Here is an 18849-nt window from a genome sequence, read left to right on the forward strand (position 1 = left end):
GGTAAAAATCCTCACTCACCCAAGAAGGTCGCTGGATGACTTTGGGCCAATCAACCATCTCTCAGCCTAACCTATCACACAAGGGTGTGGTGAGGATAAAATGGAGAGAAGGGAGAACAATGTAAGCCACTTTGAGCTCCTTGGAGGAAATGCAATGTATAAGTGTAATAATAATATAAATGGGGTACAATAAATAAGAAAAGCTAAAAGAATTAGCTGGGCACTTTAAGGACTTGCCAAGGCATGTTTAAGGCAGCAGGGGGTGGGGGGAGCTCCTATATGTCACACATTTTCCATACATTACCTGGAAAGAAAAAGGAATGGCACTAGATATGGCTGCTGCTAGTGATGTGCAGAGTAAACAGAATTAAGCAAGAGTGTTATAGACAAGCATGTGGAGGATTAGGAAGGAAGCATATTTTGTCAAAGATTAATTATCTGCAGCCCCCGCACTGGCCAAGGCTTCTTAGCATTTTTCACAGCCATATTGTTCACATATCCAAACTATCTGTGGTTTAATCCAATGCTGACATGAGACCCTTGCATGCAGAAACTACTCCCAATAAAATCCTGAAGTCCCTTCTGACTTCTTTGCTATAAGGCCAGAGAAGTATGAAAAATGATGTAGCCGAATAAGTCAGCGTTCTTCATCTTAAAGGACTGAACATTCCTAACCCATCGAAGATAATTTTGCATAAAATGCAGCCTAAGAAGGAGTGAAGCACACCATCCATCTAATAATAATCATATTCCATTACAGTTTTAGGGAAACTGCTAAAGAAACCTTTTCTCAAGACAGCAGGAGAAACGTGAGGCAGAAGACAACCAAGACCAGGCTAACACAGTTTTGTCACTGTGGAAATATATATTTGGGTCCAGGATTAAACAAGTATGCGGTAATAATTACAACACTATTTGAAGTTTTGCGGGAGGTGTTTTTACATGTGATTGTTGGTACTTGCTGCTGAAACTCTGGACAGGGAAGAAGACAAATGGAACAAACTAAACAAAAACTTGATTGACACCAGTCAAGTTCACAAAAAATCACTAGCCTGAAAAATATTTACTAGCTTGCTGGGGGCTGGCAGAGGAGGGAAGGAAAGTGCTGTCTTTCTCACAGCACCTTGTGGCATTTGCATCCCGGGTGCAGAAGATGGGGCTTCCCTTCACTGGCAGCCCACTTGGGTTCTTCAACAGGCATAGGGGAAGATCCTGTCAATCGTTGACCAGCCTGTTCACTTGCCTGTGCACAATTCCTTGACACCTATGGTTACCAAGTGAGTGCTTAAATGCAAGGATAACTGAAAACTTACACAGGCCAAACCTGAAAAAGGTTCTGGGGTAGTAGATACAGGTATTATTTCTGGGTTAGCGGAGTCTGTAACCTGAAGTGTCTGTAACCTGAGGTACCACTGTATTGCCTTTTTTACCCATGGATTGTTTCCATAAAAGACCCGGGATTGTTTGCAGGGAATAACTGGTGACAACATAATTGGAGAAGGTCAGTTAGCAGCACAGGTATTTCGTGTGTTCCACACACAGGAACTGACAAAATATGATTGCCACACAACTCCACTAGTAGAACACGTGAGCAAGCACACATACATTGAAGTGTATCGAGCCACTTTTCAGGCATGGTCCTACCATAGCGAGGATGAGATCCTTTCCCACACAAATGCGTGGAATATTAGTGTGATGACATGTTGTTATGCAATTTTGAACTACCCATATGACCTGCAGCTGGGCTTGCGCTCCTACAGAAGGCAGCAACTAATAGCAAGCTCCATATCCTACCATTGCAGCTTTATTGTGCAGAGAGTCTACGGAGGGAAAACAAGCAAGCGAATGCAAAGGAAGAGGATGGTTTAAGATCACACAGCTGAGATCCCAGAGGCGCCTCTAAGCCCTAGCAATATTTTCTAATAAACTTGGTGTTATCTCCTGCCACACAGGAACAAAGACTAGGATAAATGAATAGCAATAAGACGAAGTATGTGTTGGGCATGGCACAAAAATGTGAGCGGGAAATAGGATCCAGGTGTAACGAACTCTCCCAGGCTGCCCCTCTTTGGAAATAGCAGCTGTGTGGGCAGACAGGGAAATCACTGGGTAATATCTAAGGCAGATTAAAAATAATAACGATCCGATTTTTAGAAGTTTCTTGCACTTTATAACTTGCCCTTCCCCAAATGAACCCTCTATGAAACACAATCTGAGTTCACTACACAGAATGCAGAGGCTAACTAAAAGTAACAATGGTTTATTAAAACAATTAGAAAAAAATAAACATAACTAACCCATGGGTCTCTAGAAAACATAGTAAGATAAAGGCCACGCTTCCACATCAATAAATAACCAAAGAGGAAATTGCTAGATTTTAGTCCTGTGCCAACACCACCAGCACATTGTGACATAGCAAGAAGTGATCAGCCTAAAGATAAGCACACCTGTCACCTGAGAGGCGAAACCTACTGACATGTCAGTGTACTGGTCACCCAGAGAAGAACAAAAGTCGTGGGGAGAAAATGGGTGTCTGAAAATGGCTTGGCTGCTCTAAGGCACAGAGAAGGCAGCTCTCACATTTCACAAGGACATTTCTCCTCTGGTTTCCCAGCCCCTCCCTCCTCTCCCCTCTTCCCCTCCCTCTTTTCCTTGCACCTGCATGAATGATGGATGGCTCTGTCCCCATTTGCAGGTCTAGCCAACACGCTGGGGAAGCTGCAGGGAGGGCTCCAACTGGAGCACTTGCAGCAGACTAGAAAGAAATAAAAGCAAGGAAGCTTGCGGAGAGATTTTAGATTAAGCAGGTGATGAATCAAATAAGCAAAATAACTAAGCAACCTACGCCTGCTCTCCACGCCCCCCTCTCCACAACCACAACTCCCAAGCTGTGAGAAAGGAACTGGCTCTCAGAAGCTGAGAATATGGGTGGGGAGGGATGGAGCAAAGATGCTTCCTCAATTGTCAGGATGACTCCTAGCTCATTTGTTGGTCACAAAACTCCTTGGGCTGGCAAATCTGCCATGTCAAATGGAACAAGCGTTTGGGCAAATATTGGTTAAAAATGTCATTCCACTGATTATTCTCGGGGTGCACGGCAAAACAACAGATATGAGCTTTCAGAGATACTATAAGGGATGCTTCAAGGGTATAGCTAACTTGAAGGAAGGGAACCTCTTTGCTTTTTTTGCCCACACTCCTCGTTGCATTGCTTTCTTGGGGAAACACTTTCCCCTGTGCTATGGCCTCTGGTCTTTCCTCTCTTCAGATCTAGGCATCTTTTAAAAAGATAGCAGACACTTCTGTCTTTCAGAAGCCTGTTGAGAGAATGCACACTTCCCTGCAAAACTGGCATGCCTGCTATTCTTACCCTGAACTGCATGCAAGCTTCTGTGTAATTTGTATGGCTGTGATTTGTTTTTCTTATGAAATAAATTAATAGTTTTAAAAAATTACATCTAACTGGAGAAATGGCAGGAGCATTCATCAGAAAGCCAGTAAGGAAATGCACTAAAACAAAAAAGCATAGTTAGCACCGGGGAAAAAACTAGTAGTCCAGTTCTGCTGATTTCATGCTATCTCTAACACCACCTATTATATGGTACGTCTGCCCATAGCATAGGTTTCCCCAGCCTGGTGTTTTAGACACCAACTCCCATCAGATAGGATGGCCAAGACAAGCATGTTGGGAGTCCAAAACATCGGGAGTCCCCAGGACTATTCTGGAAACTGTAGCTTTGTGAAGAAAATAGGGGACTCCTAACAACCCTAAGAACCCTTAACAAATGACAGTTCCCAGGATTCTTTGGGGAAAGCTATGACACGGGTGGCGCTGTGGGTAAAAGCCTCAGCGCCTAGGGCTTGTCGATCGAAAGGTCGGCGGTTCGAATCCCCGCGGCGGGGTGCGCTCCCGCTGCTCGGTCCCAGCGCCTGCCAACCTAGCAGTTCGAAAGCACCACCGGGTGCAAGTAGATAAATAGGGACCGCTTACTGGCGGGAAGGTAAATGGCGTTTCCGTGTGCGGCTCTGGCTCGCCAGATGCAGCTTGTCACGCTGGCCACGTGACCCGGAAGTGTCTTCGGGCAGCGCTGGCCCCTGGCCTCTTAAGTGAGATGGGCGCACAACCCCAGAGTCTGTCAAGACTGGCCCGTACGGGCAGGGGTACCTTTACCTTTACCTTTACCTTTATGACTCTTAAAGTGGTATTCCAGTGCGGGTGCAGTCAGGACAAGAATTTGTGGGAATGTTGCTATGGATCTAGCCAGCTATCTTCAACTTTTCAATACCTGTAAGCAGACTCACCTTTAGTCCAAACATGTGCTGGGGGACCAACTTCTCCTTTTTATTTTTTTACCATACGCTTGTCTGGTGGTAATGCTGTTGCTGAAACCCATTTTAGGTCAGGCTACAGGTACCTGGTAGTGAGTCCCAATCCACTAGCTGAAATCCAGTGATCATTCTAGGCCTTCTCAGGTGTATTTGCTTTTCAGATCTCAGCAAAACCATGTGAAATGTTTGCGATTTGAAGGAACATCTTGAACATATAGGGTGAAAAGTCAGGAAGTAAAGCTAGCAGCAAGGTCAGGCTCCCAAGCATGTACTGAGCTCAAGGGCCTTTGCTCAACGTCCAGATTATTTTTATCCTGCCGTGTGATCTCTTCCCAGTCCCCTGAAATCCCATTCCAAAGAAAGGCTGGGAAAACTGTGTCTGAAAGCCCAACAATTTCATATCCTGTCTAGTTTTCTCACTCCAAGGAGGGGAAACAAATTCTAAAAACAGCATGTATGATACTTGGGCTTTCCATCTTTAGACTAGAGAGTTGGGAGACAGAATTGTATGTGGCTGTGATTTCACATGGAGCGTCTACATAGGCTTGGGAAATATGTGCTCAGGTATCATGGTGCATGTCTATTATAGCTTATTCCCAAATTCAAAGAAGATTGGCAATGCTTACAACTCCACCACTCTCCCTCTCTCTTTCTAAATGTATATGGGTTGGATTTAGAGGTGGGGGATTTATTCACAAAGATCTTTCCATTGCTTTCAAATAAGGAGTGGAACTGTCTTCTGTGCCCTCCAAATCAAATGAAATCTAGCCTACTCACATTTACAAAGTTTGCCAACCACTGGCTAATGCAAATTTTCACTATCCGTAATACTAAAAAACGAATCAGGAATAAAGGACATAACAGGAGTCAGGATTGGTGAACACAGCAGGACAACCAAACGATACAGAGGCCCAGAAGATCTCAAGAGGACCTTGTTGTTTGAGCAAAGCTTAGCTGCAGGAGGAAGCCCTCTTACAGTCCTTCCTACCCAAGGGGATTTCACAGCTTGTCTGTGTGGGCAGGGTCAGTTCAGAGCCAGAAGGTAGTAAACTGCTTATGCAGAGACTGCAACTTGCAATTCAGCAGCTTACTCCATGGACACCTGCAAACAAACCCAAAGGCTCCCATTTCTAATCCCAGCAGCTTTTGACAGATGCAATTATAGAATCAGACTTTGCACTGTAGTTCAGTTATTTGCCCAGCATTTGATGAGGTACACACATAAAGCAAGAAACATGTCTCCTGTAGATGCATGGCAGGGAGTCGCAGAAAATGGTAGGTATTGGGTGAGTGTGAATGCAATGCAAACTCCCAAGTACTTAAGTGTGCAGGTATTCACTTAACAAACAGTACACATGGTTCAAACCATGGCACCATGGAAGTGTGAAGAACCTCAGTACTAACTCAAAGGCTAGCAAGGTGACAGAAGTCCAAGCTCAGGTTAAGAAGGCACAAGAAAGCTATTAGTATCCTGTGTCCTCCTTGAGCATTAAGCATGACCTTGACAAGGAATCAAAGCCCTGTTGTACCTGGTGCAATAAGTGTATCTGGGAGTGCCAGATGATCTTTGCAGTCAAGAGAAAAGCTACTACTGAGACCAAGCCCCAGTGAATGGAGACAAAGGTCTTGACATATTTACAGAAGATCACAATCCTCTTGAAGGCCCCAAGATCAGGCCAGCAAGCTCCACAGCCTATCACACCAGGCCCTGAGAGCACTTACAGCAGGTGTGGGGAACACCTTTGGCCCTCCAGATGTCACTGTGCTACGACTCCCATCAGACCCAGCAAGCATGGGCCTCAGATGATGGGAACTGCAGTTCAGCAAGGGCCAAAGATGTATCACACCTGACTTAAAGGCAGCTCACAATGGCAAGAAATCCAAACAGACTTAAAACCATCCTACCAGCCTGAGAACAAACTTCATCTCTGCTGCTGCAGTTACCTCTCCCTCGACAAAAAAGGGACCTATTCTATTACATGGATGGAAGGAGGTAGAAAATTAAAGGTGAAGAGGGTAAGAATAGCTGTTTTTTTCTATCTCAATTCTTCCAATGGGTCAAAAGCTGCTTTTGTATTATAAAAGTGGTCAACACCAGTTTCTTATCAGATCAACAGGCTACAGTTCACTGCTCTGTCGAGCCCAATGCAATCCTTCCATGGAATCGCTGGTCTGTCCCTAACTTGTCATTAACCAGGATCCCCCAAGGGCCAATTCAAATGTTCAGCTATTAAGGATGTACAGCCCACTCACTTGAATGTACTACCTCAGCTTCTACATGGGGAGTCATAAAAATGACTACCCCGTGTCAAATTGGTCCAGAAGCATCCATTAATGGCAGGCAACTTGGAGATGAGCAGCACAGAAATACTTCAACTAGCAGACAAGAGTAAACACCAAAATTCCTCAAGTGATGAGCAGCATTAAGAATGAAACCGGGTTGTGGCAACTGTCCCACTTTAGGGACTGTAGGATTTGGCTGTGGGGACGGGCAGGTACACTCCTAGTGTTCAGATCCGCTCTCACTTCTGAACCTGCTCAAGTCTCACAGTGCCTTCTGCAGTTCTGAGAAAAATACCAGGAAAGAAAGAGCAGTCAGTTTCTCAGGACAAATATGTAAGCCTTAAAAAGCAGGTATTGTTTTAAGACAAGCAACAAGACATGGCCAGGTTCCCAACAATAGAACTGCCCCTGTGCTCAAGAACTGGAGGGGCCTGAAATTTATAGTTCTGAAATGAAAGTTTGCACTTCAGGAGAAAGCCGTAACTAGATAGCCACAGAATACAGAGTCCTTCCAGATTGGTGGTTTGTTTTTTTCCAGGTGCATGCTGCAACATGTCATTGACGCAACAAAAGTGTGTTAGTGTTGGGTTTTTTCCTGGACCTTCCACACATCATTCACCTTTATTTCTTGTTCTGTGAGGCTTCCCCCATGCTACTGCATTACTGCTGTCTGGGAGGCCCCTCTTGCAACAAAATGAGGACAAATAAAAAATGCCCCAGAGTGTATGTGGTACAAAAAGTTACAGGATTTCTGCAGGAAGTTACAAGACATCCACCAATTGGAAATAAAGCAGGTGCAAAACTTATTGAAAGTGGGGTCACATATAACCACCATGATGCCATCGAAGCCACAATAGAAAAGATGTCTGGTGGTGTCCCATGCAGTATATTGTATTATCATAATCTAGGCACTGTGTGTGAGAGGCAAAAGCTCTGTATATATTTTGTTGTCTATTTGGCAACCCTACAGTTTTTTTTCCAGTCTGCCCTACTCAATGGGGTACACCTTCCAGCAACTGTATGATGTCTCCCCCCTTCTCCACAGTTCACAGTTGTGTGAGAATCTCATGGTTCTGGGCCCCCAGTGCTGGCAGCAAACAGTGAGGCCAGATATCACATTCGAACCCCCTGTAGCCTCCTGCTTTTCAGTAAGCATTCTCAGCATCATACACTCAGCTCAGATAATTCATCCAGAATAAAAATAATTTCCCAATGATATGATTATAATTGCTAACAAACCCACCCTTAAATGTTAATATAGTCAGCTATTTTTCTCCACACTGATTTTTCTCACCCTTTTAATACATGGAGGGTGGTTCTTTTTCCTCTTCTAACCCCTTGTTACGCTTTTGATCAAGGGTGCGTTTTTTACAATCACAAATGAATTTTAGGTTGGCCCTTTCAGCCTAACAGATGAATGGAAAAAGTCCACTTATAAAGAGCTCTAATAATTAGCTATGATAATTTAACAATGCTGTGAGCAAACTAATATTATCTCTAGAGCTCTCATTAAAAAAAACCAACACTAAAAAAACCCCACCACTCTGCAACTGCAACTCTGCAAAACTGTCATATGGGAAGGAACCATTCCAGGTTTTTTTTAGTTTATAAATATTTCATCCACTCCTGGGGCCATTGTGACACTTTCCTAACCCCCATTGTCCTGTAGTTTGTTTGCACCTTATGCACTTTCTACATTGCCATCAAAGGAGGACTTCCATGGAATAAGATATTAACAGATGTAAAGGAAAGGGGTGGATTTGCCCTGCCAGACTTTAAACTTTACTATGAATCAGCAGCATTCTGCTGTTTGAAAGATTGGCTGCTTCTTGAGAACACAGACATTTTGGATTTAGAAGGTTTTAACAATGTTTTTGGGTGGCATGCATATTTGTGGTATGACAAGGTTAAAGCACATAAAGCATTTAAAAACCATATTGTCATGAAAGCATTGTTTAATGTTTGGACAAGATATAAAGATTTACTTGAAAATAAAACCCCAAGGTGGTTGTCACCAATGGAAGCGAAAGCTCAGAAAAAGCTCAATATGGAGGCCAAATGGCCGAAATATTGGGAAATTTTGGAACAAGAGGGAGATAGACTGAAACTGCAGAGTTTTGAGAAACTGAAAAATAAAGTGCAAGATTGGCTTCATTATTATCAGATAATGGAGGCATATAATTTGGACAAGAAAATTGGCTTCCAGGTGGAAAAATCAAAACTAGAAACAGAACTGTTAGAACCCAAAACTAAGATTTTGTAAAAAATGTATAACTTGCTGTTGAAATGGAATACTCAGGATGAGACGGTGAAATCTGCTATGATTAAATGGGCACAAGATGTTGGACATAACATTATGTTTGCTGACTGGGAACAGTTGTGGACCACAGGTATGAAATTTATGGCATGTAATGCCTTAAGAGAAAATATTATGAAAATGATATACAGGTGGTACATGACCCCAGTCAAGCTTGCAAAAATTTACCACTTGCCCGATAATAAATGTTGGAAATGTAAAGAGAATGAAGGTACATTCTTTCACCTTTGGTGGACGTGCCCAAGGATTAAGGTTTTCTGGGAAATGATTTATAATGAAATGAAAAAGGTATTTAAATATACCTTCCTGAAGAAACCAGAGGCCTTTCTCCTGGGCATGGTTGGCCAATTGGTGCTAAAGAAGGATAGAACTTTCTTTATGTATGCTACAACAGCAGCAAGGATACTTATAGCAAAGTACTGGAAGACACAGGAACTACCCACTCTGGAAGAATGGCAGATGAAGATGATTGACTATATGGGATTGGCAGAAATGACTGGCAGAATCCGTGACCAGGGAGAAGAGTCGGCGGAAGAAGATTGGAGGAAATTTAAAGACTATTTACAGAAATATTGCAAAATTAATGAATGTTAGAATGAGGTCGGATAGAAATTAAGTGGTTTCCAGCTGTATGATTTAAGAGAACTCGGGGGGGAAAGGGTTTAGAAATAGGTGAAAATTTATTGATAAGGATTTGCTGAACTAATATTTGGAATTGGAATACAAAAAAGGGAGGTATGAGGAGGTCGGGGAAATATGTTAATGAAAATAAGCATTGGAAATTATGTGTGTTTTTAATTATTTTTTATTCTTGTATTTTTGTTATTTCTTTTTTCTTTTTGATTCTCTTTTTGTATTAATATTGAAAACTTTAATAAATATCTTTATAAAAAAAAAAGCAAAGGAGGACTTCCATGTTTCTTCTTTACTTCCGTCTATTAACACATCATTGCAACATATCTTATTAGGGTCCATCCCTTCCCGGTGGAAAATTTCTGAAGATGTTGTGGCATGACCAGACACATTCCCCATCATGGCAACAATTATCCCTGCTCAACTACAATCCCTGTTATTATAAGATTTTTTGGGAAACATAGCCAAGGGCATGCATAGGGTAGAGACACTCTTTCCTGAAGGCCAACATTTTTGCAGTTTTTCTCTCAGCACTGCTGGAGAATATAAACTGGAGTCAGCACAAAATGAATGGCTGCAGCCTTAAAGCAGCACCCATATTTTCCATTCTGTCCTATATGGGTTCCTCTAATACTCTTCCCTTACTACAGTATCTGAGTTACCAACAAGGCACCAGTGTATTGACATCTAGCAGGCTCAGAGATACAGTCACCCTGAGCTTAAAAGCTAACAGCAGATGAGAAAAACTATTATTCATGGCATCTGATTAACTCATTGGTATTAATGATCTGCACACAATGCAAAGTTATGACATTTGTTTAGGTCACAGGGATCCGGAGTACAAATTTGTTGTGAAGACACAGAGGAAATGGACTATCTAGAGACTCCAGAAATACTGTCCTCATGTCCTCAGAATGTTAATGTCCAGAGGAGAATGAATGAATGAAGATGGGTGGGGAGGGAAGAGCAATAGAATCTGTCAGGATTTAAGCAAATATTCCACACACACCCTCCAAGATTCAGACATTTGTCTGCACTGCCCAAATATTACCCTTTTTCGTCGGTTTGCCTGTTTGACAATTCCTGTTCTGCCGGAAAACCTTTTATTTGCCCTTTATTTCATCGTACTTCTATGACAAGACACTTCAGACTGAAGGTTAATAATCCACAACACCGGAAAAAGTATGAACAGAGTGTGAATTAGGTGCAGGACTGCACTGCCATATATCATGTTCTCATGGGTTGAAACCATCCGTATATCAACCAGAGGTCTAGAATCTTCACATCACCTATACGTGCAACTACACTGAAGAAATGAAAAGCTACAATAAGGGGAAGACATACTTTCCAGACTCTGAATTAAAGTTCTGTACTACAGGTTCTCCTCTTCCTCAATCATCAATCATAGAAGCCTATTGGACTGAAGTACATATGGCTGTCCAGGATGGCCAATGATAATAAATGACAGGTTGTGTGGTCCAGCAACAATATCTCAATGGCCACAGGTTCCTCTTGTTGGGAGGGAATTTTGGGTAGCAGATAAAGAAAGTGGAAGAATGGGCTAAGAAGCAGGATGGCTCTCTTACCAAGATCCGTTCAAACTCTCCTCTTTCAGTGCCAAGCATTATTCTCCCAACCATCAGCTAAAAATCCACCTATGCTACCAAGGAAGAAATCCATTCAAAGGTGAAGTGTTATCACTTGTGATGTCTCAGTTGCATTCCATGGATGTATCAACACTTAGTACCCGCACTGGTGCTGGCAATGGTAAGGCCATGTGGCTGTGGGTTTTGATGTGAGGTTGTCCATATGTGTGAGAGCACCACAGCCAATCTCATTGCAAGCCTTGCTAAGAAGAGAGTGCCTCCCCCCATCTTTCTCAATGAAGAGCCATTAAATCCAGAATTGCACTTGATTTAAAGAGTTGTGTTATGCAGGTCTCTAGCCACTCTGAGAAAATATTTAACTGGAGCAAAGCTTTTGCAGGAATATGGGCCAAACTATCACGTCTCGATATAATTTACTTTCAAAATATCAGCAAATATGGAAATCACATTCTTTGAGTTGTTTTTAATATCAGAAGATGAATTTTTAGAAGACGGGTGCAGGGCACAACTAGCCTGCTAGATCAGGACGTACCCGGCTCAGACCTGGGCTTGGCATACAAGTGTGAGTTGCGTGCTATTGTTTTTTTTTAAAAAGCAATAATTTAGAAAGGGCAATTATTCATTCGATTATGAAGGGTAACAATTATCATATTACCATTGATCATGTTATTTCCCCTTGAGTGCACTACAATAGTTCAGGATAACAAATGGCAAGAAGGTGCCAAGAACTGAGTAATAAATAATACTTTTGAATATTTTTCAGAAGGTTGACCCGGTATGCGTATGTACATATCAACACATGTACCCACTTCACCCTGTAGCTCAAATCTGTCCTCAAGAACAACCATCCACTCAGGAGATGACTAAATCATATGTCCCATCACCAGCCTGGTCTAACCAAGCCATACCTATTTTATTGCTAGAGTTGCCTAGGACCCCACATTCACCTCACTGTCTCCTTGCAAGCGACTTGCCTTGAGAAATTTCATTTCCAGAAACCTCATTTTCTGGGTCATGAGGAGGACGTGAGGGAGATATCATCTCCAGGACCCTGTGAGCCTGGAGCGTAGATTCAAAATGACAAGCAGCCAGTGCCTGACTACTGGGCACAATAGATCTATTAATTAGGAAGCATTTTGTATTGTGTTTGCCAAGGTACAAATGAAGGGAAACTGTTTGCAGAAAGCATAACCCCCAACCTACAAACCCTTTCTCCAGGGGAATCTAGAATTCCGCAGGAGTCAGATAGTGCTGTTCTCTACCCTGCACTGCTTGTTCTCCAGGCCACCAGAACCAAAATGTTCTTGGTACAAAGATAGATAGATGAGGCTATGACATTCCCCCATCATCTTACCTTCTTATCCTTGTTACTAGAAAAAAATACTTACATTAATTTAGGTTTGTTTGAGCAGTCCCTCCACCCCCATTCAAATCTACTGATCTCCTGGCACCAGTGCCTGATATGCTATTTGCCACAGAGGAAAACTGATGTTGGAAACCCTGTATTTGGGGGAAGACTGGGGCTTGACCCTTTGCCTAGAAAGGGAAAAGCATATGATCACTTCTATCCAAAAGTTCTGAAAGAACTTAAATCTGAATTCACCCTCTCTCTTTCTCTGGGGGCTTCTGGTCAAAAGAACTGCAGCCAGCGGATGAAACCCAAGGTGCAGCTTCATTTCTGGAGGAGGCTATTTGCTAAAATGGGCTTACATGCCTGGCACAGCACACAATAGCGTTTCAAGGTAGCTGCGTAATATGCCCCCTTCATAAACTTTGAATGGCTCCAGCTCTCCGGCAGCAAGGAAAGCAGCTTGCAAATGTCATGTGAGCGGCAGCTCCAGTTACCCGGGGCCCAACTGTGCTGCATCTCTACCTTGCTTTTATCTGATCCATCTCCCTGCTTGGGAGCAGACCATCATCCACTCCTTTGATACTGTTGCTTTCGGTGGCTAGGAGCTGCTGGACTCTGAATGCAGCTGGTGCCCTTAAGCAGACTCCAACGCCTCCAATGTCACCTTGGCAAGAAATGCTGCAGCTCAAACTTTGGAAGGGGGGCAGGAGAAGAAAGCAGAAAACAGATAAAGGCGGCACTGTGACTCTGCTTGAAAAGGAGAAAGAGTCATGGAGAATGGGAATAAGGGATCGCCACTGCAAAAGATCTCTGCTCTATCTGCGCCCACTGGCCTGCCAAACAAGGCTATGCAAAATAAAAATAGGTCAGTACAGGAGCCTGGACAGACGGTGCCTGTTGCATCCCCACCTTGCTATCCACCTGCAGACTTCATGCCCTACGCCCTTTGCACCTAACACCATTGCAGACACCCCCACCCCACCAACCATAGAGAATGCAAAGCAAACTACATTTCTTTCAGCAAAGAGCAGATAACCTAACCTTGGCACCCTAGGCTGATATCTGGTTCCATAGTTCTGCAATCCTGCTTTTCCAAATGACCCAGCAGATGCAGAATGTTACCTAAAGATATGCTAAATTGGCTCATGAATATATATAAGCAAACAGAGACGGTTGCAACTAGGTATATTAGTCTCTGCTACTCATGACAGGTACAGCCACTCCTGGCACACTGCCGCTACTTGGTACTGAACGGATCTCCTAGAGACGCCTTTTGATTGTCATTGTGCTAGTTTTTCCGGTTGCTCCAAATCACCTTCACACCAGCACAGAACTCTGGGGCACAGAGGAGATTCTTTGCTGTGGCAATTTCCTGTGGGCAGGAGCTGGATCATCGATACCTTCCTTTCCTTGGTATTACAAAGAGAACAAGGCACACAGTGGAGTGCCTGGTAACTGTCCCCGTCAGCAGCTTTCTCAGACCTTGAAGTGTCCTCAAAAGCTACCGTATTGATGATGCGAGGCAGGTGCCGCCAAGGGTGGTTGGAGGAAAAACCGGCTTCGTACACACAGACAGCTGATATCGACTCACTTTCCTTACACTGCTGCTAGCAACGCAAGCCAGGAGCGGCAAAGTCATGTGCAATGGAAACGGAGAGAACGGAAAGGAGGGAGGGGGAACGCCTTTTAATACCAAAAGAAAAAGAACAGCACCTGTGCCAATATAAAACTAGCTACTTCCAAGTATCTCTTGCTTTCTGCAGAACCAAGGGAACTAGAGGAGTGGTAAAATTGGGCCAAAACAAATGTGATACGGGAAGATTTGTGATTAGATCTTCCGACATCTTCAAGGCAGCTGAGAGGGGAGGGGTGTGTGCTAATTTGATTTGGGAAGTGGCGCCAGTGGAGGGGATGTTTAACCCTTTTGAACTGGCACCATTTCCCTGTACTGAACCCTCCCCTCTGCCCATTAGCTGAACAGGGAGCAAAATGCAGTTATCTTTAAGGTGCTTGTGTTTTTCTCTCTCCATGGGGTGGGAGGGTGTCTGGTTGACAGTAAGAGTAGGGGGGTTGGAAGGGTTAAAACACATCCTCCAGCAGTGCTACTTCCCAGATTAAATTAGCACACACACACCCTCCCTCACTTGTCCTCACAGATGTTTTCAAGAAAATGAGATCTGATGACAGATCTCGAACACCACGTCTGTTACTCTGCACTGCCTTCATCTCTAAGGAACTGAATTCTCATCTGGGCTGAATCCGCAAGAGAAAAAAATTACTGGTGAGCAAATCAGAGACTTAGGCAAGGGGCTTCCAGTCTGATTTACACATTACGCTATGTATGGTCTGTGCTCATGCATGAGGACACAGAGCAGGCTGACAACTGCTGCCACCCCATCAACTCTATACCAGCTTTTCCCACAGCAGTCATGATTGACATGCCCACTGCAAAATGGGAATATTTATATCCCCGTCACACTTTACACCTTTACTATACCAGTGTAAGAAGGAACCAGTTCTTCCTATGCAATATGTGTGTGTGTTTGCTGAAGGGGGGTGTTTTTATTTTTGTTCAGGAGTGGTTGTGGCGATGGCCTATCAATATATATCTTAGGATAAAAGAAGGCAGGGATGTGTCATGTTCTCTAACCAAATGTGAACCACATTCTTCTCTAGAGATCATAAAAATCCAGCAAACGGCATTGATCTTCTCAACACAACCTCCTAAACAGAACAGGGCAGTAGAACATCTGTCCACACTCTTGTTTAGGCTGGATTTAAGGCTAGCAAAATGATGTGATGGCGCAGAACAAACCGGCAATAAGTCGCTGCAGGAACATTTGTAGCATGTTATATCATGGCTCTGAATCATAAGTCATCAGACCCTCTAATGGGATATATCACATATCACAAGGAATGAACAGGAACTTTGTTGAATGCAGGGTGTGTGCAATGGACTTCCTACCCATGACTCGGTTTGCTCTCCTCTCCTCACCCTCCCAATACATGAACTACTTTATTAAGTGGATTGCACTATGATTGCTTTTCAGTTCTTACAGACACTGCTCTACCCCAGTCAAGTGCTGCTAGAGAAATCTGGCACTCTTACTAACCCTAGCTGACCATCCCTGCTGTATCAGGAAAAATGCTAATGGGCCACCATTTTTGGCATCCTGAGCTCGGTACGAATGGAGAGTGGCTCTGAGCCATGTTGGCTGTGATGTTGTGTTGTGAAGTTACTGAAAGTCAGAAGCCCAGCTGAACTAGAACTTCTACTTTCAGTAAATCCAAGGGATGGGGATAATCCATGTTCAGCAATTTGTTGTTGTTTTTAACAAAAAAAAAAGCAGGATGCCCCCAATCCCCAGCAAAAGTAATGTAGAAAATGGAGATGTCCCAGAAATACATGTGCGGTATTTACTACAAATGTTACTACAAATTTCCTTGCAACTACATGAAAGCTTTGCCAAACCAAATGAGCTGACAGCCAAACTCCTTGGATTTCTTGGAGCTGACTCTCCTCTGACCCTCCTTTGCTGAGTGCCAAACTCCCAGTGTGTTTTTGTGGCTTATGCTGGATCTTCTCTAAAAGCTTCCTCCAGTAGTGGCGCCAAGGAAGACAAGAAAAGGAAGCAGTGAAAATCATCGGTATTGTGTAGCAAAATCCACTGGTTGTGCTGCGAAACTCCTTTGGTCTGTGCATCTAAATACAGCATCTGAACTTATTACCAAGCCTACTGCTGGGCTTGGTTCTAGATGAGCCAGGATGCTTCTGATAAGACTCCCCATGTTCCCAGCAATAATGCAGAAATGAATATGCAGAGATAGATGCAAGCGGCTGGTGGGGACACCTCAGACAATAGCCACAAAAGGGGAAAGGAGAAGGAGTTTGCAACCCACAAAAAAATCTTTCTTCCATCAAGACTTTAAACATGCATGGGCTACGCTGTACACAAGCCAGGGGGGAAAATCTGAATGGGTCCCCCACTAGGTACCGTCATATCCATCTGCAGGCAGAGAATAAGCTGCAGGAGGGGATAAAAGGTGATGTCCTCTCTCTTTTTAAAGTGGAATATAAATAGGATTTAAACAACAACACCCAATTATAGCGAGTCTTTCTAAAAAATTGCTCAGTTTGCATTGTCTAAATTTAATACAAACAGGTTGTGGTCCAAAAAGAATGAATAGAAGAGTACTTTGCATGGTGAAAAACCTATATCTGTTCACATTTTAAATTTGCAATCCTATTAGAGACTATTCTCCATTTAACTCCCCCCCCCAAATAAACATGTAGAGGATTTCACTGCACACATTAGAAAGGTTAAGTGTGGATGAGCCCATAAATGAGTTGTAGCACTATAATGGAAGTGGTTGCTGCTGTATCCATTACTAGCTCCTATTAATGTAGCCTGGTTGTCTGAATTGCAGCTTCTGGAAAGGACTTTTGCACAGTGGCGGAGCTTCTGGCCCCTACATCCTGGAACGCAATAGGTCATGGGTAGGCAAACTAAGGCCTGAGGGCCAGATCCGGCCCAATCGCCTTCTAAATCTGGCCTGTGGACAGTCCAGGAATCAGCGTGTTTTTACATGAGTAGAATGTGTGCTTTTATTTAAAATGCATGTCTGGGTTATTTGTGGGGCATAGGAATTCGTTCATTTCCCCCCCCCCAAAATATAGTCCAGCCCCCCACAAGGTCTGAGGGACAGTGGACCGGCTCCCTGCTGAAAAAGTTTGTTGAGCCCTGGCCTAGGTCTTGACTCCTTGCTGGGGTCTAACAAGAGCATTACAAAGGCCCAACTGGAATTACAAGAAGCTACCATGCAGTATCGCCTGAAAATACTATGCTAGGCTCCAAAGAAAGGTTGCACGTTTGTGGGAGAGAGAACCACATACCTTTTGTTTTGCTCATGGCATTTCCCACAGCTAAAGAGGCAAGACACTCTTCAGTTGAGAAACAGCTTGTCTGTAGTGGGAAATACTACAAGGAATCCAGGAAGGAAAATTCCAGTTTTCTGGCTTTGAGCACATCTTTAGACCTTGATGTATACTTGCAAGATTGTGTTAGCAAGCTGTACAGATCCTAGCTTACTGAGTACACAGTGTATAAGTGGCTGAGCAAAACAAGCATCTTACAGCACAAAACCCAACACAGGGGCCATTTCCAAGGCTTGTTAGCTGGTCCTCAAAAAGATTTTCAAGCACAATGAGAAAAAATTAGTTTCCATCTCTTGTTGACAATAGCTTCATTCAACACACCCCAAGACATGCAGAATTTAACTGGAGTGTTTGTGCTTTTAAACACAAACACACACACACACACACAGCCAACGGGCAACAATGCTTGTCATGACAATTGCTAGTGAATCTGAACTGCAGCAGTAGCATGAGAAATCTTCTTATTCCCCAATTATATACATTTTCTTTTCTTTTCTTTTTAAAAAGTCAAACATTAGTCACAGCTGAAGAAAAAAAACATCACCAGATTGTTCTGCCTGCAACAACACCCTCAATACGCGCCTTGGCATCCTTTAAGTAATAGAGACAAGAGACAAACAGGATGCCAAATTTCCATCGACTGCAGGAGCTCCTGGGCAACAAAGGATAGAGGTGCAAGCATGATTTTGAAAAGCCAGTGAGACAAAACCTTAGTAACTAGGTTTCAAGTATGCATGTTAAAAGACTTATCTGGAGGTAGGATCTTTACAACTTGCTTTGGGCATTCCCACCATGATTCCAATCAGCAGGGTAACCTGACACAGAATCTAGCTGCCAGAGTGTATTTAACACAATGGCTCCCCCCCCCCCACCTTGAAGACCACTTGAAAATTGATGAAGGTCTTGGAGGACCACTTGATATTTTTTCTGCCTATTGTAGAAATTGTAGTGTGCTATAGCCAGGTGCTATATGATTTTTTAATTGTATTTTTATTGATTACTGATTCTTATATACTGTATTTTATTGTATTAAACTTTGAGTCCCATATGATTTGAGTCCCCCACCCTGCTTAGGTGGCGAGCCGATTTGGGCTCGCCCGCAGAGGCTGATGGACCCTGATAGATTCCGTCAGGCCTTGCGGGACCTTGCTCCCCCTGGCGACTCATTGACTGAGCTTGTTGAGGGCTGGAATATCCAGCTCCTGGCAGCCATCAATGAGATCGCACCGAAGCGCCCTCTGCGACCCCGCAGAAACCGGGCTCCCTGGTTTACTGAGGAGCTTCGGAAAATGAAGCGGGACCTCAGACGGCTAGAGCGAGTATGGCGGGGTGCCCGTGACGGAGCCTCAAAAACATCTTATAGGGTTTTTATGAAAACCTATGAGATGGCAGT

At 43.5% G+C, this 18849-nt stretch overlaps 1 protein-coding gene across 3 annotated transcripts in view; it reads right to left on the reverse strand.

Annotated features, from left to right (window-relative positions):
• Positions 1 to 18849, reverse strand: part of PPARGC1B (PPARG coactivator 1 beta) — a 108214-nt gene that overhangs the window by 46688 nt on the left and 42677 nt on the right. The window contains exon 2 of one of the 3 annotated variants that reach the window (XM_053376564.1): positions 20 to 71. The exons of the other annotated variants lie outside the window; for them this stretch is intronic. Within the exon in view, the coding sequence (XP_053232539.1) occupies positions 20 to 58 (39 nt within the window). The 5' untranslated portion in view covers positions 59 to 71. The remainder of the gene's footprint in view (positions 1 to 19; positions 72 to 18849) is intronic. 3 annotated transcript variants of the gene reach the window in all.

This window comes from Podarcis raffonei, chromosome 2 (genome assembly GCF_027172205.1).
Source record: "Podarcis raffonei isolate rPodRaf1 chromosome 2, rPodRaf1.pri, whole genome shotgun sequence".
Classification (NCBI taxonomy): Eukaryota; Metazoa; Chordata; class Lepidosauria; order Squamata; family Lacertidae; genus Podarcis; species Podarcis raffonei.